General features: G+C 40.1%; 1 protein-coding gene and 1 pseudogene across 1 annotated transcript; both read right to left on the minus strand.

Moving 5' to 3' along the window:
* Positions 1-10,630: 10,630 nt before the first annotated feature.
* Positions 10,631-15,247, minus strand: LOC101428129 (ubiquitin carboxyl-terminal hydrolase 12-like; annotated as a pseudogene).
* Positions 15,248-16,144: 897 nt separating this feature from the next.
* LOC101425038 (olfactory receptor 4D11) lies at positions 16,145-17,080 on the minus strand. Its single transcript, XM_004456752.1, has one exon. The coding sequence runs from the start codon at positions 17,078-17,080 to the stop codon at positions 16,145-16,147; it is 936 nt and encodes a 311-aa protein (XP_004456809.1).
* Between the last annotated feature and the right edge of the window lie 8,150 nt (positions 17,081-25,230).

The following is a 25,230-nucleotide window of genomic DNA, read 5'->3' on the forward strand; positions in this document are numbered from 1 at the left end:
TGGATCAGAGAGCCCATGCACAGTGCAGTTAGAGAGTGTACTACGAAATCTAGTGTTTTTTGTTGTCACTTCAAGATTTCGTTTTTGACTCAGGAATACGGTTCTTCCTTTTCTACCCATACACTGTGCAGGCAATTCAGTATGCTGTCATCAGGTGGAAAATTACCTAGATTTTTGACTCAGTCATCCAAGCAGCCAGGTTCCACCATTGTGGCCACTGAAATACAGGTTACAGTCTGTGAAGCTATTCTATTACATGTTTACTATAATATCTGCCACTTAAAATACTAAATAAAAAGCATAAATTGTTTTATATTAAGATTTTCTTTTCACAAAAGACAATGTTAAGAGAATTATATTACATCCAAATTATACAGAGGACATCCACAAATCAATACAAAAGACAAATAATCCAACAAAAAAAATGGCAAAAGACATGAATCAGCACTTCACAAAAGAAGTTATCCAAATGCTAATTCAACTTCCTGTAAATTAAAATTATAGCAAGAAACCTCTCTACACACACCAGAATGGCTAAACTGCAAGAGATAAAAAATACCAAGTGATGGTGAAGACGTGGAGAAAAGGAAACTCTTGCACACTGGTGTATGAGTAAAATTGATATAATCACTGTTTGATTATATCTGCTAACCAGTTCTCGATAGCAATATTCCACTCCTAGGAAATACATGCATATGTTCACCAAAAGACAGATGATTCAAAGCATACAGTGTTTGTTTGTAATTGTCTCAAACTGGAAAAGACACAAATTTCCACCAATAGTAGAAAAGATAAATAAGCTGTGCTAAATACACACAATGAAATTACTATACAGCAATGAGAATTACCTACAATTGCATGTGACATTATAAATGAACCTCAAGAATAATGTCGAGCTAAATAAACCAGGCATAAATGAGTGCATACTGTCTGGCTTTGTTTATATAAAGAACAGAAGTATACAAAATTGAAGGAAGCATGAGGGAGGCTGCTGGGGTACTAGTAATGTCACCTCTCTTAATCTGGGTGCTTGCTATAGAGTTATTTTCAGTTTGTGTGAACATCCATTGAGCTCAACGCTTATGTGCATTTCTGCTGTGTATATTATACTTTGATAAAAGTTAAAAATAATAAATATTTATAATAATGATTTTATAATATTTTACCTCATGTCTAAAGATGAATGTAATTTAAAACAAACATTATTTGACTGCCTACTTTACTAACAGGTAATTTTATAACAAACTTTCACCAGGTACAATCTTAGAGTTACTGTTTGATCTTCCTCTCAATTATGAACTTTAGGTCCTCCCAAGCTCTCTAGTTATGCAAATTGCCTTGCTGTCTACATGCAATTCTTTCTCTGATTTTGGTTTTTTGTTTCTCTAATTTTTTTGCCCCACGATATCATCTAATCTTAGAAATACCCTTAAATGACCATGGTTCCCCAAGGGGCACTTTCCTTTTTACTCACACAGAATATTATGATTAAGAGCCCACTTTCTCATTCCATTGGCATTAGTTCAGATTCATTTCTGTCCCTTCCTTTTTGGTGTTTATGTCAACAGTACTCAGTAGAATGCTCAAAATAATGATCACAGGAGATTTTAGGTTTCCAGAATCTCTGAAGTGAGAGTTTTCCATACTATTCTGACCAAGGCAAGAAAGGGAGGAATCATCCCCAAAGGAGTCTTTGTTCCATCTGGAAAATAGAAACACATTTTAATTAGACAGCAGCCCACTTTAGAATCTTTCTTTTGGATATTGGAATATGTCAATGATTTTCAGCTCACTGAATTCTCATACATACTGAACATACAGTTATAGCAAGCAATCAGATCAAGAAAGAGAACATTAGCAGCACCCTAGAAGCCTCCCTCATTCTCCCTTCAGTATTATATATTTTCATTCTTTATGTAAACAAAATCAGATGGTATGCACTTAGGAGACCACTGTGACAGGCTTAAGAACTTCCTGTGTCCCTGTCCAACCCCTCTCTCCTCTGTTTCTTTCTCTCTTCTGTTTTTCTTTCCTTTTTTTCTATTTTCTCTCTCTTTTTTTTCTTCTCCCATTTACTATTTCAATGGCATTGAGATGGTCTTTGGGGGAAAGGTGACAACTAAAAAGATTAGAATTAAGACAAGGAGAGTGTTGCAGCTTATGAAATCGGCAGAAGGAAAGGTGAGACGGTACAAGATCAAGGTAGTCCATGAAAAACAGCAGGAAGACCCATTTGGGTGTGTAATGTTTAAAACCTCCTGCTGTCCGGGAGCTCTGCTGAAAAAAATCACTTCTGTATTTGAATTTTTTTTTTCATATGTGAATCATCTGGAACATTTATGCAATTTGGGTTTTTACCACTCCTTGCCTGGTGAGATTTCAGACAAGTTACGCGAGAACTGTACCAAATTCATGGGAAACTTTTGTGATGTGCACAGGGCATGGCATAGGGTCAATTCTAAACACACATTATAATTTATCTACAAAATCATGATATTAAGGCTTACTGTGTACAAGGAAGCTTCTAAGGAGTGGGCAAGAATATGTCTACATTGGAAACTGAAAGCAGCTGAGGAATCTGGTTTTACCAGTGACTACCCAGTCCAGCCAGTCCCAGGTGTGTTCTTTTCTTCTTATATATGCCTGGTTCATCTCTGGGGACTTGTCTGAGAGTGGCTAATCCTATTACAACCCCTGCAATTTAAAGTCCTTTTCCCAACAGCTATGTGCAAGTGGAAAATGCCTTCTCTCCTCTGGGGATATTTTTCCTTTTTGCTTAGAAATTTGAGCTAGGATACATGTCCAAAAATTTCGGAGTATCATAAATTATTTTGCATGCAGTTAAAATTATAGATATTTTATGTCATAACCTTTAGAAAAAGAAAAGGAACCATAATCCTCAATATGAAATCCAGTTATCTGGATATCAGGCCCCAGGGGTTCCAGGCAACTTCAAGTTCTCAGCATTATAGAACTGTGGGCTGAATAACGCAGCTCTGTTTTGTTTATCTTTTGTTTGTTTTTAGCTAACATTTATTGACTGATTCTTATATGCTATAGTAAGTGTTTCATTTTAACTCTTTCAAGACCTATAATTTCCTTGTGATATTATTATCCTGATTTTATAGATGGGGAAATTGAGGTACTGAAAGATTCAGATAACATGGCTGGTTGAGCCTTGTTTCAAACCAAGGTATGTCTTACTCCAAATACCTGTGCTCTTTAACCATTGCTTCTTCCGAGTGTTGATCTATCCTTCTCAGAAAATGTTGCAAAGGACAGGGTTCAGGAAATTCTTTGCAAATCAATTGAAAGTATTATGTTGATGTAGGATTATGGTGTTGGAAGCATGCAGCCGAGAGTAACTTAGTATGAGAGGATGTTAAAGATGACTTTGGAAAAAAAGCAGAGTTTGAAAAAGCAGTCTTTGCAGTTTTCAGAGGCACCTTCATAAAGAACATGAATCGAACACATAGATCTCCAATGACAAGGAGCAGAAATATTTCTAAATAGCATGACCTCAAACATGAACTCCTCTTTAAAAACTGGATCTGGTAATCTTTTAGATACCCCCAATATTACAGTTTTCTCCTTCCCATTATTGAAAGCCCTACACATGATTTGACCTGTATAAGTTTTAGGACAATTGTTATATTTAATAAATTCTAGTAATCCATAAGGGCAAATATAAACTAACAATTAAGAGTTGTTACTCAAAGTCCTCAACTTTCCATTCCCAGCCAAGAAGCAAAGCTAGTCAGACTGACCATAATGAACCCAGAAATCAGTAAGCGTTGTTTTTCCAAGGCAGTAATCCTCTGAAAGCTGGTGATATCATCAAGTTCTCAGCTACCTTCAAAACACTTGGAATCTCTTCCTGTTATTCTACTATAGACTTTTATCATTGATGTGGAGACAGTGGCCACCGGAAGTTCTGAGGGAAGGGAGAGGGAAAAACAGCTGTAACATGGAGGGCATTTTTAGGACACTGGAGTTGTCCTGAATGATGTTGTAATGATGGATACAAGCCATTATATATTTTGTCATAACTTACAAAATTGTGCAGGAAAGAGTATAAAGTATAATGTAAACTATAATCCACACTTAGTGACAATGCTCCAATATGTGTTCATCAATTGTAACAAATGTACCACTCTAATGAAGGATGTTGTTAATGTGGGAAAGTGTGGGAGGGTGAGGGAGTGGAACATATGGGAACCTTATATTTTTTATGTAATATTTATGTAATCTAAAGCATCAAAAAATAAAAAAAAGTATTAAAAAAATTGCTTCATCCCCTGGAGCCAACTGATCTTCTATATATATATATATATATTTATTTATTTGTTTGTTTGTTTGTTTTTGCAAGCCACACTTTCCCTCTTCCTAATAGTGGAAAAATGCCACTTTCTTTGGTTCATTAAGAGTTTTGGCTCCAATGGGAGCATTTTATACACTTGCAGCATTTCTAAGAAACCAACAATAATAGATTTTCAGTTTTAGAAATTCCCACACATTAACAGGGAAAGGCTCCTTTCTTAAGTCTTCAATCTCCATGTGGGAAATTATCTTCTTATGATGCTCCAAATGCCCCAGAAGTAGGTTCTGGGGCAATTAATCTACGTTTGAATGCAAAACCTACCTCAAGGCTAGTGATTTTGTTCTTTTCTTCCTTCAGATGGGAAAAGACAACTTCAGGGAATCACATCTTCATAACTCTTCCACTCTGCCTTAGAGTATCTTGGTCACCTGTATCAGTCCCTTATCCACAAGTCCAATATAAGAAATATCAAAGGGAATATTGTTGGGTATGAATGTGGAAGCTGAGTGGCAAATTCATTGGAGTTCCTGTGGGAGTCATTAAAAAGTCCTCCTCGGATAGTTTGGCAGTTTCTCAAAAAACTAGCTATAGATTTGCCTTATGACCCAGCAATTCCACTGCTGGGTATATACCCAGTAGAACTAAAAACAAGGACACAAAATGATATATGCACAACAATGTTCATAGCAGCATTGTTCACTATTGTCAAAAAGTTGGAATCAACCCAAATGCCCACCAATAGATGAATGGATAAATAAAATGTGGTATATACATACAATGGAATACTACTCAGCTTTAAGAATGAATACACTACAAACACACATGATAACATGGATGAATCTTGAGAACCGTATGTTGAGTGAAGCAACCCAGGCATTGAAGGACAAATACTACATGACCTCAATGATATGAAATAAGTAAACCAAGCTGCCTCAGAGAGCTAGAGACTGGATGATAGGCTTAAAGGAAAATGGGGGTAGAGGAAGGATGTAAGCTGACACCTACATGGGTGAAATCTATGATAAGCTGGAGGTAAGTATTTGTACAAGGAAGGGCATAGGGTTACCTTTGGGTGGGGCTTTCCGGGCTTGAGGGGGGCTAGGGATGGGAGGATGGGTAATATTGCACAAGAAATTGGGGGGAGGGTGGGGCAACATATGAACATGGGAGATTGTCAGGTATTTGGTTGAGGGTATAATGTTGAGAAAACTTTTTCAACAATATAATAAGGATTACCTGTTTAAGATGCTTAAAGGGGATAATCTGACACAGGACAGGCTCCTAGGCAGTATGTGAATGCTCATTTTGCCATAGTTGGTTATATCATTGGATAGAGACCCATACAATGAGAGTGAAGGTATACCCATATCCTGGGGAGGACTAATGTTCTCAAATAGAGGGAATTGTATCTCTTGAGAGAAATGGTGGCTCCCAGTGCATTCGGGCAGTTGAGCATATCAAGCCCTCAACACTGTTGCAAGTATCTCTGAACATGGCCCTTCAAGCAATGAAGATTGACTTTCACTGTGGGCCCTAAGGGGAGGGGGAAAGAGGTATTGAATAGATAGAACCAATGTTAACTGTGTGGGCAATGGAAGTAAGTAATGGATATAAGACATGTAAAATTACACCAAAAATATACAGGGGCTGATAGGCTAAAATGTAAATCATAATGTAAAACATAAGATAACTAAAAATTTAGAAAATTGTATAATTTAAAATATAAACCACTCTTCTGAGGGCTACAGAGACCCACAGGTTCTATGGACATGGCAGATGGAGTTCAGTGCCATGTCAGTTGGTCCTTCTTTGGAGTTTGTGTTTCTGTGTAATGGAGCTGGGCTCAGATGTGATCTTTTTTCACAAGCCTCTCCTGTTACTTTTACCAGAACTGTGGTTGGTGCTGGGGTTTAATATATACCCAGGGGACCTGAATCTCTGGACTGACTGTATGATAGCCAGACCCTGAACCTCAACAGACTTCAGCTCCTACACTCTGGTTTATTGGACTTACCCCACTCAGCTAACATGGAGTTGAAGAAGGTCAACCACCACACTAGGGAGCCAAGGGTGCCTACAACTGAAAGCAGGAGGATTACATCCAGCATCCATGGGGAATCTAAGCCCCCTCTTGATATAGATATGGAGTGGACACAACCATTCTAAGGTCCACAAGATGGAGGAATAGAATATGGATAAGAGTGGACTTACTGATATTCTATTCATGAACTATTGTGATTAGTAATCGAAGAAAATGTGGCATTGGTGTGGAGAAAGTGGCCATGGTGGCTGCTGGAGGTGGGGAATGGGAGGAAGAGATGAGATGTGGAGGCGTTTTCGGGACTTGGAGTTGTCCTGGGTGATGCTGCAGGGACAGTTACCGGACATTGTATGTCCTCCCATGGCCCACTGGGTGGACTGTGGGAGAGTGTGGGCTACGATGTGGACCATTGACCATGAGGTGCAGTGGTGTTCAGAGATGTATTCACCAAATGCAATGAATGTCTCATGATGATGGAGGAGATTGTTGCTATGGGGCAGGAGTGGGGTGAGGGGATTGGGGGTATATGGGTACCTCATATTTTGTGAATGTAATATTAAAAAAATAAAGACAAAAAAAATATAAACCACAATGTAAACCCAAATGTTACCTTGTTTGAAAGCTATTGTCTCAATATCTGTACATCAGTTTCAGTAAATATAGTATGAATATGTAAAAAGATTACTGCTGTGGAAGGGAAAAGGGTTTTATGTTGGATAAGTGGGAGTACTGTATATTGTATATATGAATTACTGTGATCTAAAACTTTTGTGAAGATAAAGTTAATAATTAGGAAAAAAGAAAAAAAAAGATAGGACATAGACACTGAGGAAAAGACTGAAGTAGTTGCCTTGCCAATTTGCATACAGGGCAACACTTATTGCAGTGATGGAAGGCAAAACATTAAAAACAAAGCTTTTGCATTTTTAAATTTTTTGATACCCCAATTTATTTTTACTTTAATTTTTCTAAATTAATATGTATTCTATATGTAACCTTTAAACTATCACTATATTCTATTTTACTATTAATGGAACCTGGCAATGTATTGGGCTTCACTTTTGAAGAAGTTTTGGATCACAGAGTGTTACAATAATGGCAGAGGAGGAATGCTGGTGTGGGATGTATTAACAGGTGACACATGGTTGGCAGGGAGTTCTCCAGGGCATATATCCAGGGTACATAAAAATGTTTGGATATTTTCATAGTGTTTACAATTAAAAACAACAACTGAGGGAGTGCTGAGTTCCTAGCCAGGGGAGCTCTATCACAGTCCCTAAAGGAACAGCAACAATCCCCCAAGTGCAACAGCAAAGACCAAAAAAGAAGGAAGGTCCAACAATGAGCCCTTGATGCTAATGACTATGCTTGTGAGCCTGTGCACCTGAAATAAGAACAAGGCCTAGAGCTGCAGGGTGCCTAAGAGTTACCTCCTGAGAGCATCCGTGTTGCTCAAATGTGGCCAGTCTCAAAACTAAACTCAGTATGTAAATGTGTTGCCTTCCCCCCAGGGTGGGACTTGACTCCCAGGGATGAGCCTCCCTGGCACCAGGGGATTACTACCAAGTACCAGCTGATGATGTAACTAGAAAATGACCTTGAATAAAAGGGTCAACTCGGACCAGCAGAATATCTCAATCTACATATAATACCAGGAGTTAAAAATGCCTTTTGACCTGAATAAGGGGGGGAAATGGAAAGGACAAATGAGTTTATATGGCTGTGAGTCTCCAAAAAGAGCCGGTAGGTTATCAGAGGGGTTGCCTTTATGCACACCTGATCAGAGTCCCAGAGACAGATAAAGTAGATACAATCCTGGATATTGGTTCTTCTGAGGGCTACAGAGACCCACAGGTTCTATGGACTTGGCAGATGGAGTTCAGTGCCATGTCAGCTCGCCCTACTTTGGAGTTTGTGTTTCTGTGTGATGGAGCTAGACTCAGATGTGATCTTTGTCCACAAGTCTCTCCTGTTACTTTTACTGGAACTGTAGTTGTTGCTGGGGTTTGATGTATACCCAGGGGACCTGAATCTCTGGACTGACCATGTGATAGCCAGGCCTTGAGCCTCAACAGACTTGCAACTCCTACACTCTGGTTTATTGGACTTATCCCACTCAGCTAACATGGAGGTGAAGAAGGTCCACCACCACACCAGGGAGCCAAGAGTGCCTACAACTGAAAGCAGGAGAATTACATCTAGCATTCATGTGGAATCGAAGCCCCCTCTTGATATAGATGTGGAGTGGACATAACCATTCCAAGATCCACAAGATGGAGGAATAGAGTATGGATTAGAGGGATTTACTGATATTCTATTCATGAACTATTGTGATTAGTAATCGAAGAAAATGTGGCATTGGTGTGGAGAAAGTGGCCATGGTGGCTGCTGGGCGTAGGAAGTGGGAGGAAAAGATGTGATGTGGGGGCATTTTCGGGACTTGGATTTGTCCTGGGTGCAAGGACAGTTACCGGACATTATATGTCCTCCCATGGCCCACTGGGTGGACTGTGGAAAGTGTGGGCTATGATGTGGACCATTTACCATGAGGTGCAGTGGTGCTCAGAGATGTATTCACCAAATGCAATGAATGTCTCATGATGATGGAGGGGGTTGTTCTTATGGGGGGAGGAGTGGGCTCAGAGAGGTGGGGGGTATATGGGACCTCATATTTTTTGAATGTAACATTAAAAAATAAATAAAGACACACAAAAAGAAGTTAGTGGGGAAAACCAAAAAACAAAAAAAAAATAAAACGTTCTCCTCCTCTTCCTTTCTCTTTCCCTCTCATTTCTCCCTCTACCCATCACATGCACATGTAGACGCACATTCAGAATATGCGCTTTCTTCTAGAGGCAAATGAGACAATGCATTTTCCTTGTTGGCTCAGAAACACCAAGATGAGTGCAGTCTTCCTCCTGACCAAAGTTGCTCTTGTTCCTGGATGGGAATTGAAACCTAAAGAAAAGAGTAGCAATGGACAAACCAAAGCTTTGGGGTTACTGCCAGAGCAGCTCTCAGAGGCTGTGCTGCTTTACACATGCCGTTTCTGTTTAAAACAATATGTGTATTATCCCTATGCATTTATTTTAATCCAAATGTCTGAGAACTACAGTTCATTCAGAATCTAGAACAGCAGCTTGGCTATAGCTCTTGATATTCACCAATTTCATTATTTCAGAATTATTTTATGTTGTTGCATTCATAGATACCCAGAGAAGTTTACCATTAAAACATTTATTTCAGTCATAAGTAGGAATGGGTAGCTAAAAAACCGTATGTGTGCTTAGAGTAAGTTGACTTTTCTGTGGCTCCTTTCAGCAGAATTTAAAATATAATCAAAATGGATTTAAATGGGAAAATGCAGCCCAACTGTGATTTTATATTGTCCAGATAAATGGTATATGTATATTTAATCAGATGCAGTAGTTCTCCCCTCCCCTGCATTATTGAATCAGGTTATGATGTGCGTTAAGACAGTTTGAGGAAGTATCAGGGACAATGATGAGGTAAGTGGTTCCTGAGTTTTACCCTATTTTTTTTTTTAAAATGATTTATTTATTTATTTAATTTCCCGCTCCCCCCCCCCCCAGTTGTCTGTTCTCTGTGTCTATTTGCTGCGTCTTGTTTCTTTGTCTGCTTCTGTTGTCGTCAGCGGCACGGGAAGTGTGGGCGGCTCCATTCCTGGGCAGGCTGTACATTTCTTTCGTGCTGGGCGGCTGTCCTTAGGGGTGCAGTCCTTGTGCGTGGGGTTCCCCTCCACGGGGGACACCCCTGCGTGGGGCAGCACTCCTTGCGCGCATCAGCGCTGCACATGGGCCAGCTCCACACGGATCAAGGAGGCCTGGGGTTTGAGCCGGGGACCTCCCATGTGGTAGACGGACGTCCTAACCACTGGGCCAAGTCCGTTTCCCTCTTGCCCTGTTTTTATTATGCTTCTAAGTTATAGTGATTCAGACACCACAGATCTTTGGTGTCATTTAGTTCTGACATAGTTGAAAAAAAAAAAAACAATTTGAGTAAGTCACAAGAGTTAGGAAGGAAAGGAAAGGACATGTTTGCATGAAATGGACTCTTAAGTGGTTTGTGGTGTGCTTTTTTTTCCTGTTGTTGTTAATCCATAGTCTTTGCTTTTTTGTGTGCAAAGTGTGCTCCTGCCCCCTGAGCTTCCCTCATTTCACTTTTCTTGAAATATCGATGATTGATCCTTTCTAAAATAACCAGAGAAGAAATGAGGCAGAAAGTATCTCTTCATCACAGTCCCCCATTCAGTCCTGAGACAGATAGAAAAGGATGAAACAAAACTCAGAGTTCTTTGTTAATATCTGATGTAAATCTGTTGAATCCTTCAATAACTTGTGTATCTATTTTTTCTACAATGTCCTCATCAAACAACAGTGAAAAATCATGGCCCTAGGGGAGCAGATGTGGCTAAAGCAGTTGGGTACCTGCCTCCCACATGGGAGGTCCCAGGTCCAATTCCTGGTGCCTCCTAAAGAAGATGAGCTGACGCAACGAGTTGGCCTAATGAGCAGACAGCAAGAGTAAACAATGAGCAGGCAACTGAGGGAGCCATCTCAGGGGAGGAAAATTGTAAATTGTGTTTTTAAATAAACAAAACATGGTTCTTGACTATTTCAATACAATGGCCTCGGTTGGGACCACTTCCCACAGTGAACCACTGCAGCAAGAAGGTCATACCTTCTGTCAGGATTGGTTGCATCTCCTGGAGTGTTAAGCAGATAAAGTTCTAAAGGGAAAACTACCTGAAAAGAAAGTTTTGTATATCGACGAAGTTGATCCATGTATTTAAATCTCTTCAGGTGTAGAACTAGAATTACGGGTGTATTTTTTTAAACAGTTTTTTATCTTTTAAAAAAAGATAGATGACATATATGTTACATAAAAAATATAGGGGATTCCCATATGCTCCGCTCTCTACCCCTCCTACACTGTCCCACATTAACATCCTTCATTAGTGTGGTACATTTGTTACAACTGGTGAACACATATTGGAGCATTGCCACTAAGTGTGGATTATAGCTTACATTGTAGTTTACACTCTCTCCCACTCCATTCTGTAGGTTATGGCAGGATAATATAATGTTCTGTATCTGTTTTTGCAATGTCATTCAGGCCAATTCTCAAGTCCCAAAAATGCCCCCATATTACACCTGTTTTTACCTCTCTCTCCCCTCAGAACCTCCAGTGATCACTGCCTCCACATCAATGATAAAAGTTCTTTCATTACTAGAACCACAATAAGTCTACAATAGAATACCAGGGAGTCTACTTTAGTCCATCACTTATTCCCAAATCCTGAGGATTCTGGCATGGTGATGCCCACTCCACCTTTAATTGAAAGGGTGCTTAGATCCCGTGGGGCAGATGGATGGGACTATCTTGCTTGTAGTGGCAGATTCTCTCTGTTCCTTGGAATGGTCATTGTCCTTTTTCATCTCCTTGTTAGTTGTCCTAAGTGAGTCCAATAAACTTTAGAGTAGGTGTTGCAACTCTGTTGAGATACAGGGCCCAGTTGGCACATGGACAGCCAAAAGATTTAAGTTTTTGGGACATACACTTATCAACTCTAGCATGAAGGTTCAAATAGAAGGGACAGAAGAGTAATGTGTAGGGAAACTATGCCTGAGTCCAACTCTGTCACACTGGAGACATAAGTTCCCAAGTAGGACCCACGGGTAGGGCACCAAACTCCTTAGCTGTCTGCCCTGACTATAGTGTCTGGATGTCTCCACTATTTGAGGCAATATTTACTTTGGCAGTCAATGAGACCCTGCTGAGACATGCATAAGTGTAATCTCTGCAATGAACTCTCAAATCACTTTGAAGTCTCTTAGCCATACAAACTCATTTGTCTTTACCTTTCCCCCCTTTTGGTCAAGGTTTTTTCCAGTTGCATTGCTAGTTGGTGCTTGGTAATAATCCCTCAGTGCCTGGGAGACTCATCCCTGGGAGTAATGTCCCATGCTGGGGGGAAGGTAATGCATTTATATGCTGAGTTTGGCTAAGAGAAAATCCACATTTGAGCAACAAGGAGGCTGTCAGGAGGTTACTCTTAGGGACCCTATAATACTAGGCTAAGTTTCAATTTCAAAAGTAAAGGTTCATAAGTACACTCATCAATATCAAGGGCCCACCAATAGTCCTTCTTCCTTTACCAGTCACTGCCCCTGAACTCAGGGTATTCTTACTGTCCTGTTAGAGAATGTGGCAGAGCCTCCCTAGTATGGAAATTTGATATTCTTTTGGTTAAAGTGTGATTCTCCATCCACTGTGACAATGCCCCATGAACACCTGAACACATTTATATGCCTTATAGGTATGCACCAGGTAAACCTCCTCCCATGCATACCCCATCACTGACCCCACACCAGTGATCCTACCCTGCCATAGTTGTAACCCTTCTGTGATCCAAAACTTCTTCAAAAATGAAACTAAGAAAACAACCAAATACAATTAATAAGAACATGAAATAATAATGGTCATTTTAAAAAAATAATAAATAAAAAGCAAAAAATAGAAAAAAATTGGAATAATAAAAATATGGGCAGTTTTTAAACTTCCATCCATTGTGTACTTCTTGTTTGCTGCAACACCTTCCACAGTAATATTTGGACTCAATGCACAGAATTTCTGTGTTGCTACCCCTAACCCTCCAAGCAGTAAGTAATTGATATTTTGTTCCACGTCAACAGAAAAGTCTAAAAAACTTCACCATTGCTGCTTATAGTTTCACAAGTAAGACGTCTGGTTTCATTCTTGATAAATATCATGAACCCACATTGGGTCTGTTTGCTTTTACTGTTTTCACTATCCATGTTAACATTCGGTAAAGACCATCTTTTTTTTTTTCTTGCTTTCTCTCTTCTGGTAAAATATTAGCAATTGAATTTAGTAGGTACTTCTAAAGTTCATGGGTATCTTGCTACATGTAGTTGTTGAAAAGCTCATTTTCCTTCAGTAATCTCGTTAAGAACTTCTTAGGTGGTATTACTCCAACCTTTTCCTTCTGAGTGGCTATATAATGGAACAGTTCTGCTAAACATCTCAGAAGGTTTCCCTTCTTCCTAGGCCAGTTCTACTATGCTAGAACTTTTTTTGCAAAATGGATGACAAAAATAAAGTGCTTGAAGAATTGAATTGCAGTGTGGATATTCTCAAAATGGACTAATCCAAATTAGTGCTCATTGGCTGGCAAGTGTTCTGGACCAATCTCTTTCTCTAATGCCGAGGCCCTGGTGCTCTAGTACAGATGGACACACATTTGCAGATGGTCTTTAGGCCTTCGATCTGACCACTGCTTCCTTCTACCAAATCACAGCAGTGGTGTGCGTTGGAGGAGGGAGTCTGGCCACTGGCTCTTGCTACAGCCCTGGCAGGCCCCAGCTGCTACTGCCAGCCCTGGACTGAGCCTGCTGGACCAGTGGCTACTGGCCCTCCTGGTGTGCATTTTTCTGAGGTAATTTTAAAAAAGAAAAGCCTAGAATTCTTGAGACTGGAGCTACCTGAGCAAAGGTAGAAGGGCTCAATCATTGGGAAGTTGGCAATGTGAATTTTTAGAATTCACATACTTGGGGATGTGGTCCATATTTTAAAAAGTTAGACTTGATTGCTCAGGGGGCCAGAGATGGTGAACAACTGAGCCAGTTAGTTAATGAATGTTTAAGGGGGTCAGGCCAGGTCTAGTGAGGGACAGAAATGAAGTTCATCTTCATCAGTCACCTTCCTTCGGTCAGCTCTTGTTGGGGTCTGTCCTATGCCACTGGCCTGACTTCTTGGTCTGAGCCTGTATTGCTACTCTCAATGCAAGGGCTTATCTTTGCCTATGATGTTCTTTTAATATGAAACTCTCCTGTGCTGTATCTCATCATTTTCTGAATGACTCTGTAAGTTGTATAAATGATATTAAATAATAAGAAAATCAATTGTGATGTTTTAATGATAGGGAGTGTTGTAGTTTGCTAAAGGCTGCCAAGGCATTATGCCAGAAATGGGTTGCTTTTACAATGGGGATTTATTAATTTATAAACTTAGTTTATAATGAGAAAAATGTCCAAATCAAGGCATCTGGTGAAACTCTCTCCTTGAAGACATGACTGCCAGCATGGAAGTCTGTCACATGGCAGGGCACAATGATGGCATCTGAAGTCTCTGCCTTCTCCAGCCTCTGTTGCTTTCAACTTCTGCTGCTCCTGCTGTGGCTTTCTTTCTCCTGGGGTCCATTGATTTCACCTTCTTGCTCTTGTGGCTTTCTCTCTCAGCTTCTATGTGTCACACCTTACTGAAGTGATCTAATCAAAGGCCCTTATTTGAAGTAATTAAAAGGTCCTACCTACAATAGGTTCACACCAAAAAGAATGGATTAGCTCAAAGGACATGATCTTCCAGGGGTCCACCCAGCTTCAAACTGTCACAGAGAGCTAGAGATTTTTAAGAGGATAAATGCTTTGGATTTAATGGACATCCTTGTGTTCTCTATGCTATCAGTGTTTTCTAATAATGAGGAATGTGGTCCATATAGGAAAAGAATGTATTAATAACTGGTTGATGGGGGATAGAAGTTGTGTTAGGCAGAGAAATAAGGATAATGTCAAAAACAACATTTGCCCTTCACTGAGAATTTACTATCTGTGCAGCATTGCGTTTCATAAGCACTACCTCATTTTAACCTCCACAATAACTCTATGAGGTGGATGTTATAAGTAGCTTTGTATAGGTGAAGTAGTACCATTGTTGGAGCTTAAATAAATAAGAGACAGGATTTGGACCCAGGTTGTGTAACTCTGAAATGAGAGCTTTCAGCCACTATACTTTACTGTTTTGCCAGACAATGACACTAGCCTTGCCACAAGGAGCTGGCCCATGGACTACCCTCTCATTAGCAACAACAGATTGAAAATAAACTGGTTGGAGTTGTGTCTTTTTTTAACACACCTCTCCGTTTTTAGTAGGAAGAAATATGAATCAGTGGTGAAGCCAAGTTGAGATTGGATTTAGTAAAACTGCTATTGGAAAATCAGTCCACTGATAATGGAATGGATTGCTCCATGTGTGGGATCCCAAAGTTTGCTAACATCTAAACTCATCATGAGTCTAGTTCCACATTAAGATAAAACCCTTTAGGTCAGTTTGGAAAATCTTCCCAAGTTTTCTCATTCCTGATAGGAATCTAGGAAGGAAACCATAATGCATCTTTGAGGTTCTTAATAGTTTGTGAGTCCACAGAGAGTTTAACTCAGCAGAGACAGGTTTCTCAATCTGTAATAGGTCATACATACCCATGTATTTGTCTTTCAGAGGTACACATCATGAGGTCCTTCCAGAACAGGATTACAGTTTGGTATAGACAGGCCCATTAATGTAAAAAGTTACATTCATATGATGGAATAGCATCAGATTGGGAGGAAACTTATTCTGCAAATTAACTCTTTGTAAGACTCTGGACAAATCACTTTACCTTTCTTGGGTTCTATTTTCTTATCTTCTGGAAAACAGGCTGGATTTAATTATTCTGTTTGTCTGCCGTACAATTGCCCTGATGGACAATTGGAAGTATAGCAATCATTTCAATCCAATAACACTAGTTACTTCATGCTGACCAGAAACTTGGATTATTAGTAACCTATTAAGTTAAATAGGAAAGTAGTCACCTAGTAAGTGTGGTTAGTTTATTGAACAACATATTTGAATATATGAAGATGAATATATTGGAAATAAAATGCAAGAAGTCCTTGGTGATGGAGAGGTTGGGGATTCTTTTTCTATTCCCTTTCTGAAGGCCTGAGTCTTCTTTTCAGTCTTCTCATTGCTGTCTTCATTTCATGGTTCCTCAGGGTATAGATCAAGGGATTGAGCAGAGGGGAGATGACAGTGAAGGTGACAGAGATGGCTTTATCTGTGGGGAGTTCAGTGAAGGGTCTGGCATAGACATAGATGCAGGGCACAAAATGCAGGGTCACCACTGTGATGTGGGAAGTACAGGTGGAGATGGCTTTCCTTCTACTCTCTCCTGCTTGAGATCTTAACATCATTAAGATGACAGTATAAGACACAAGCAGGAAGACAAACCATAAGGTAGTGACCAGACCATTGTTGGAAATCATCAGGAGCTCAAGTGCAAAGGTGTCTGTACAAGCAAGTTTGAGGACCTGGGGGACATCACAGTAGAAAGTGTCAAGAATGTTGGGGCCACAAAAGGGGAGCGGGAGCAACAGGGAAATCTGCACGATGGAGTGGATGAAGCCCCCCATCCAGGAGGCCACAATGAGTGCAGTGCAGCGCCCCCTACTCATGATGGTCACATAGTGCAGAGGCTTGGAGATGGCCATATAACGATCAAATGCCATCACAGAGAGAGAAAAAATGTCAGCCCCCCCAAGAAGGTGGAAGAAAAACATCTGTGCCATGCAGCTTGTATAGGAGATGGTCTTTGTTTTTGATAGAAGGTCCACCAAGACTTTAGGAGCAGTGATGGAGGAGAAGCAGATGTCCAAGATGGCTAGATTGCGGAGCAAGAGGTACATGGGGGTATGAAGGTGAGACACACAAGTTACTGTGATCAATATGAGGAGGTTTCCCAGTAGAGTTGTTATGTATACAAAAAATAAAAAAAGAAATAAGACCAAGCTTAGGTCTTGGGACTGGGTAAGTCCCAGAAATACAAATTCTTTTACCCTAGTGGTATTTCTTAATTCCATTGAATAATGTTTCCTCATCATTGTATATCTTGGAAAAAATTAAGAGTGTTATTTAAAAAATGTTTATGCTCCCTTAATAGATTCAGATATTATGTCTGAAACTCATCAGGTATTATCACCACATGGATAGCTGTTCTGGGATTATTGCTAAGGTGCCCAAAATGACAGTTTATTACACACACATGCATTTAATTAGGCTTTCTTCAATTAATCATAAATATTTTAGAAAAATATTGTTCTAAATATATAAATTCTGTTTCAAGGTAAATACAGATGATGTTAAATATTCAGAAAGAGACTATTTTGAGATGAATGATGTACAAGTGGAGTCAGTTTGATGTGTGGGCAAGTGCCATTTCAGTGTGACTGAGACACTTTGAGATCCACATGGTTTTTTTTTTTTTCTTCCGAGTTTGATGCTCCATTTAAATGGTTTGGAGAAGCTCTATCTGTAAAATCATTCCCTTCAGACAGATTCTAGAAAAACAGTCCCCCTGCCTTCCTGTTTGTTTTAAATCTTTTTTTTTTTTGGGTGATTCTACCACAGTTTGTTTATCCAGTCACCTGTTGAACATTCGAGTTGTTTACAGTTTTGGCTTTTACATGCAAAGCTGCTTTGTACATTCGTGCACATACAAATCTTTATGCAGATGCATGCTTTCTTTTCTCTTGGGTAAGTTCCTAGGAGTTGAATGACCATAACTTTAAAACTCAAGCAAATCTAATGTAAATTAAAACCACAAGGAGATAACACAATACACCTATCAGAATGTTAAGAATGTTAAGAATGATGACTGATCATATCAAGGATGGGTGAGATTATAGAGGAACTGGAACTTTGGTGAGAATGTAAAATGGTACAGCCATTTATGAAAACAGTTTGACATATTCTTATATGGAAAGTTAAACATATACTTGCCATATAATCTTATTGCTTTTTGAATTCCTTTCTTTCCTTTTATTTAAAAGTTTTAGATAATTTTTGACATAGGCGTTAATTCCTTTTTGCTTAGTTTATCTCCCTTTTCTTCCTACAATCTGAAACAAAAGGAAGACGAGTCACTCTGTTTCTATTTAAAAAAATGTTTCCAGTTCAAATGAGTATATTTCTTTCACCTAGCTCACTTTCCTTTCAAGTTTCCTTTCCCCTATATGCAAATTTTTTCAAAATCTCTTTAATATGGAAAAATAAGAAACAATCTACTGGGAGGTATACCACAGTGGTTAAAATAGCGGAGTCAAGCACCACCCTCAGGACTCAGCCTGTTCCAATCCCAGATGGACACTTCCTAGTAATCTGTCTCCCTTCTGGCCTCAGTATCTGCATTTGTAATTTGGAGACAATCAGATCTCTTGCTTAGGATTTTTGTAAGGATTTGTGAATTAGTCTATATAAAGTGTCAGTATTTTGGACATTGCCTAATTTGTAATGTGTGATAATATGTGTTTTACCTTAAAGAAAAACTCTGGGTTGATAACATTTACAGATCTACTTCTCCCTCCCTCCCTCCCTCCCTCCCTCCCTTCCTTCCTTCCTTTTTTCTACACAGTGCCTTTAAATATATTGACATTCATTTAGAGGGGCAATATATTTCCCAGAATATATATTTTAAAACAATTTCACAATGTCCTTTTTTAGAAAAACAGGATGCATTTTTCTTTCAATGGCAATGATTGGCCATTGAATACTGTGGTGGTAGTATTATAATAAGAAGAGCTCTTTCTTGGTTTGGGTCCTTGTTTTGTCATCACTTTGGCAGACAGAGAAGTGGTTTAGTGCATGGGCTCTGGTAGAAGTGCTCCCTGGTTCAAGTTCTGACTTTGCCTTTTAGAGCTGTGCCTTTGGGCAAGTGAATGACCTTATTGACTCTCTGGTTTCTTCATCTGTGGAATGGGCGTGGGGGTGTGTGTTGGGGGAAGGCTCCCTTGTCAGAAAAGAATAGGTCCCATATTTACAAAGTAACTTTGTTATTAATAATTCAAAGATAACATCCTCCGGCGTCTGCAACTTTACATCCATCTAATTATTTAGCCAAAAATTGCTAGAGCATTGACACAGTTCCAGGCTGAGTGAAAGGATATGACCCAAAGCCAGTGGAAAAAGAATTAAGCTTGATAGTTACATGGAAGTGATGCAGACCATCTAGGGATGGATGGTGAACAAGATAGGAGAAAAGGAAGATGTTTCTCACTGGAAGACTCAGAACTCTGAGTGGAGGAGGTGGCATTTATGTTTAGGGCACAGGGGAATGGGCAGAGAAGGCACTCTGGTTTGGCGGCACCACTTGAACAAATGCAAGTTGCTTGTAAATGGGAAGTTTGGTTGGAAAGAAAGGGAGTGAACATGAAGGCATGGAAAAAACTCATTGCTATAACATTTTTATTTTTTGGTAGCTCTAAGGGAGGGTGTTGAGGTATATACTGTGCTACAATTCTTTCAACTTTTCTTAAGATTTAAAATACTAAATTTTTCTCTTTAGATTTAGTAGGATAAGAAATATTTCTGTAGATTTCAGTATGAGGTGAACCTTCTAGAGGAAAGAAGCCTGAGAAAAATCTCTGTGCAATTATAAGAAGTCTCAGAAAACAAAGCTGCCTTTTCCTGAATTTCTAACTGGTCTCATTTCTATGTCCATCATCTCACAATGTTTTCTTTCTTACTATTTCTAACTTATGCCATTTGTTACTGAAGAGTTCACCCTGGAATGCAGCATCTTGTGTACATGATATACTATTTGTAGTCAAACCGAATTATGAATAATTAACAATTACATCTAGATTTCCATGATTTCTTTTTCTCACTCTTGTGCATAGATACCCAGATATCACAGATACGCACATGCTCATATAAAAGTGTATTTCTTATCTAAAATCTCCAACCTTCTGTAAGAACTCTAGCATCTCAGAGAATGTTCACACGAACCTTGGGAATCATTCAGCTTCATAAAATTCTGGGTTCGATGATAAATATCCTTGTGAAAACCAGCGATTTCATTGGCTTCTCTTCTATCTTTATGTGGAAAAGGGCAGTCTCAGGGAAGAATATTTTCTTGGCCCTTCCTCGCTAATTCACAGTGCCCCATCATACTTACTGATTCCTTACCTCACAATTACTGTGGGAATTGTCAGAGGGATTACAGTTGCATGTGACTGTGGACAAATTTTGCTGATGGTAAAGATGTTTCAGTGGGAGTAATTAAGAAGTTACTCAAGCACTTATTCTTAGGAACACACATTTTGTCTAGGGTCCAAAATTTTCCAGAAGCAACTTAGAAAGTGAATCCCCTCATCCTCTAGCTCCAGCAGGGAGAAAGGTAAATGTTAAGGCTATCAAGTTATGTTTCTTAGAAAGCCCTCTGCTGTCAGGGGTCAGAGGGCACATTGCCTGTGAGTGCTTGTGTTTCAGACAGACTGGTAACTGATAAGGGGACTTGGCCCCCAGAGTCCTTCCATCCTAATCTATTTCTGAGTCTAATAACAAAGAGAATTGTTGTATCTCATATCTCAACACTTTATTCAGAAAAAATTCCCCAGTTTGGGAGGAGGTTGAAACAGGCATAGGACATGGAGGTATTGTTGACTGAGTACATCAAGGAGAAAAAAACCCAAATGAAACAAAACAACAGGATAGCTACAGAGTGAGAAATGGGATTCCAGGCGGTACTTGTGTTACTTGGCCATTATTAAGATCTATAGGCTTTAAGGTTTTTAAAACTTATTGTTGGCTATTATTGGTCCTCCTCTCTTTTTGGGATACCTTGCCAACAGAAGGCTGCCTGTTGGCTCCCTCTCTCCTTTGGCCCAGAGAGCTTCCATTCTTCCTTTTGCAGGCAAGAAACCCTGACTATCCAGACCCTGTCTTTTTCCCCAGCTCCAACAGAATGAAATCTAATGTGTCTAGAACTGCAAAGATCCAGCTCTGTTCCCAATGAAGACGACTAAGATCACTTAACCCCACAGCACTAGTTTTCAATTACTGTTTGGGTTTAGTACTTCCCCAGTAGTAATGTGTAGATATTTGCTTTAAAGCTGCGGGACTCAGTAAAATGTTTCCTTCAAAATGAAAGGAGGACCTATCCCAGCATCCAACTCGGAGGCAGAAGATTGCTTCACATTCTCCTGATGGCAATTTGGCAGGATATTACTTTGCAATATTTTTTAAAAAAAGATTTATTTATTTATTTATTTCTCTCCCCTCCCCCCCAATCCTGGTTGTCTGTTCTCTGTGTCTCTTTGCTGCGTCTTCTTTGTCCGCTTCTGTTGTTGTCAGCGGCACGGGAATCTGTGTTTCTTTTTTTGTAGCGTCATCTTTTGTGTCAGCTCTCTGTGTGTGCGACAGCATTCCTGGGCAGGCTGCACTTTCTTACACGCTGGGCGGCTCTCCTTATGGGGCACACTCCTTGCGCGTGGGGTTCCCCTATGCGGGGGACACCCCTGCATGGCAGGGCACTCCTTGCACGCATCAGCATTGCACATGGGCCAGCTCCACATGGGTCAAGGAGGCCCTGGGTTTGAACCGCGGACCTCCCATGTGGTAGATGGTCGCCCTAACCACTGGGCAAGTCCGCCACCTACTTTGCAATATTAACGAAGAGTCTTCTCCATATTGTCCTTTCACCCTAAAGGCCACAGGGAAGAAAAGGATTCTAAACCTAGCCAAGATGCTTTAGGAAATGTCCTAATAAAAATAGAAATAGTGTTTATTGAGACTTACTATGTGCCAGCTACTTTTTAAAATAAACTTCTAATTTTAGAATAAGTTTTAGAATCACAGAAAATGGACATTTAATTTCCCCAGTTATTAGCACTACGTTTATTTGTCACAACTGATGAGCCAATATTGATACATTATTATTAACCAAAGTGGAAAGTTTATTTGGATTTCCTTAGTATTTTCACCAAATATCCTTTTCTGTCCAGGATCCCATCCAGGCTACCATGTTACATTTATTCATCATGTCTCTTTAGACTCCTAAGGGTCTGACAGTTTCTGAGGCTTCTCTTATTTTTGATGACTTTGATGGTATTGCATATTGGTAAAGAATTTTGTAGGCCACTCCTCTACTGGAATTAGTCTGATGATTTTCTCATGGTTAGACAGGTATTTTGGGTTTTGAGGAGGAAGACTACACAGGTAAATTGCAATTTTCATTCCATTCTATCAGGGGTACATATTATTTTTTTTAAAATTTTATTTTATTTATTCATTTAAAAAAAATATTACATTAAAAAAATATGAGGTCCCCATTCACCTCCACCGCCCCCACCCCACCACTCCCCCCACAGTAACACTCTCTCCGATCATCATGACACATCCATTGAATCTGGTGAGTACATCTCTGGGCATTGCTGCACCCCACGGCCTGTGGTCTACACCATAGCCCACACTCTCCCACATTCCATCCAGTGGGCCATGGGAGGACATACAATGTCTGGCAATTGTCCCTGCAGCACCACTCAGGACATCTCCAAGTCCCGAAAATGCCTCCACATCTCATCTCTTCCTCCCATTCCCCACACCCAACAGCCACCATGGCCACTTTTTCCACACCAATGCCACATTTTCTCGATTATTAAACACAATAGTTCATGAATAGGATATCATTAAGTTCATTCTAATCCTTACTGTATTCCTCCTTCCTGTGGACCTTGGCTTTGTTGTGTCCATTCCACATCTATATCAAGAGGGGGCTTAAATTCCACATGGATACTGGATGCAATCCTCCTGCTTTCAGCTGTAGGCACTCTAGGCTCCATGGTGTGGTAGGTGACATTCTTCAACTCCATGTTAGCTGAGTGGGGTAAGTCCAATAAATCAGAATGTAGGAGGTGAAGTCTGTTGAGGCTCAGGGCCTGGCTATCATATTGTCAGTCCAGAGATTCAAATCCCCTAGATATATCTTAAACCCCAGCACCAACTACAATTCCAGTAAAGTAGCATGAAAGGCTTGTGAAAAGAGATCCCATCTGAGTCCAGCTCCATCACGCAGAAACACCAGTTCCAAAGAAGGGCCAACTGACATGGCAGTGAACTCCATCTGCCATGACCATAGAACCCGTGGGTCTCTTTAGTCCTCAAAAGAACCAATACCTGGGGTTGTATCTACTTTATCTGTCTCTGAGACTCTGCTCAGGTGTGCATAAGGACAATCTTTCTGACAACCTCCAGATTCTTTTTTAGAGACTCATAGCCATATAAACTCATTTGTCCTTTCCATTTCCCCCTGACTTTAGGTCAAACAGCATTTTTAACTCCTGTTATTATATGTAGACAGGGATATTCTGTTGGTCCACGTTGAACCTTTAATTCAAGGTCGTTTTCTAGTTATGTCATCAGCTTGTACTTGGTAGTGATCCCTCGGTGCCTGGGAGGCTTATCCCCGGGTGTCATGTCCCACGCTGGGGGGAAGGCATTGCATTTACATGCTGAGTTTGGCTTTGAGGCTGGCCACATTTGAGTAACATGGAGGCTGTCAGGAGGGAACTCCTAGGCACAGTGCTGCTCTAGGCCTTGTTCTTATTTCAGGTGTATAGGCTCACAAGCATAGTCATTAGTATCAGGGGCTCACTGTTGGACCCTCATTCCTTCCTGGTCCTTGCCATTGCACCTGGGGGACTGCCGCTGCTCCCCTAGGGACCACGACAGAGCTTCCACGGCCAGGAACTCAGTACACCCCCAGCTGTTGTTTTTAATTGTTTCCACTATGAGTATATCCAAACATTTCCATGCACCTTGGACACATGCCCTGTATAACTCCCTGTCAACCATATATCGCCTGTCAAGAACATCCCATACCAGTATTTCTCCACTGCCATTGTTGAACCACTCTGTGATCCAAAACTTCCTGAAAAGTGAAGCCCAATATAATGTCAGGTTCCCTTATTAGTAAAATGGAATATAGCGATGAGTTTAAAGGTTAGATCTAGAATAAATATTGATTTGGAAAAATTCTACATCCTATCTTTTTCTTTTCTTTTTTCCTAATTATTGAGCTTCTCTTCACAAGAGCCTTAGATCACAGTAATTCATGTATAAAATGTACAGTACTCCCACATATCCATTATAAAATGTTTTCCCTTCCACAGCGATAATCTTTTACTTATTCATATCATATTTGCTGAAACTGATGTACAGATATTGAGACAATGGCTTTCAAACAAGGTGACATTTGTGTTTACATTGTGGTTTATACTTTAGGCTATACAGTTTCTACATTTTTTAGTTATCCTATGTTTTACATTATGGTTTACATTATTAGTCTGTCGTCCCCTATATGTTTTTGGTGTAATATTACATGTTTTATATCCATCATTGCGTACTCTTGTGAAACACTTCTTTTGCCCTCACATTTACTTTGGTTCCATCTATTCAATATCTATTTCCCCCTCCCTTTGGGGCCCACAGTGACAGTCAATCTTCATTTCTTGAGGAGCCATGTTCAGAAATACTTGCAACAGTGTTGAGGGCTTGACTTGCCCAACTGCCCTACTGCCCTGGGAGCCACCCTTTCTCTTGAGAAATACAGTTTCCTCTATTTGATGGCATTAGTCCTCCCCAGGATGTGGGTCTACCTTCACCCTCATTATATGGGTCTCTACCCAATGGTATAACCCACTCTGGCAAAATGAGCATTCAGATATTCCCTAGGAGTCTGTCTTGTGTCAGATTATCCCCTTTGAGTATCTTAAACAGATAACTTTCCTAATTATATTTTAATACGGTTTTCTCAGCATTTTACTTTCAACCAACACCTGACAATCTCCTATGTTCATATGTTGTCCTTCCCTCCCCCCAATTTCTTGGGCAATATTGGCCATCCGCCCATCCCTAGCCCCCCTCAAACCCGCAAAGCCCCACCCAAAGGTAACCCTATGCCTCCATTTTATCTCTTTCTTGTGCACATACTTACTGCCAGCTTATCATAGATTTTGCCCATGTAGATGTCAGCTTACATCCTTCCTCTACCCCCTGATTTCCTGTAAGCCTATCTTCCAGTCTCTAGCTCTCTGAGGCAGCTTGCTTATTTCATATCATTGAGGTCATGCAGTATTTGTCCTTCAATGCCTGGGTTGCTTCACTCAACATAAGGTTCTCAAGATTCATCCATGTTATCACGTGTGTTTGTAGTATATTTGTTCTTAAAGCTGAG

The sequence above is a fragment of the Dasypus novemcinctus genome, chromosome 10 (genome assembly GCF_030445035.2).
Source record: "Dasypus novemcinctus isolate mDasNov1 chromosome 10, mDasNov1.1.hap2, whole genome shotgun sequence".
Lineage (NCBI taxonomy): Eukaryota > Metazoa > Chordata > Mammalia > Cingulata > Dasypodidae > Dasypus > Dasypus novemcinctus.

Excerpts from the sequence above, each read along its gene's own strand:
- LOC101425038 (XM_004456752.1), bottom strand. The coding sequence starts at position 17,080 with ATGGAATTAAGAAATACCACTAGGGTAAAAGAATTTGTATTTCTGGGA.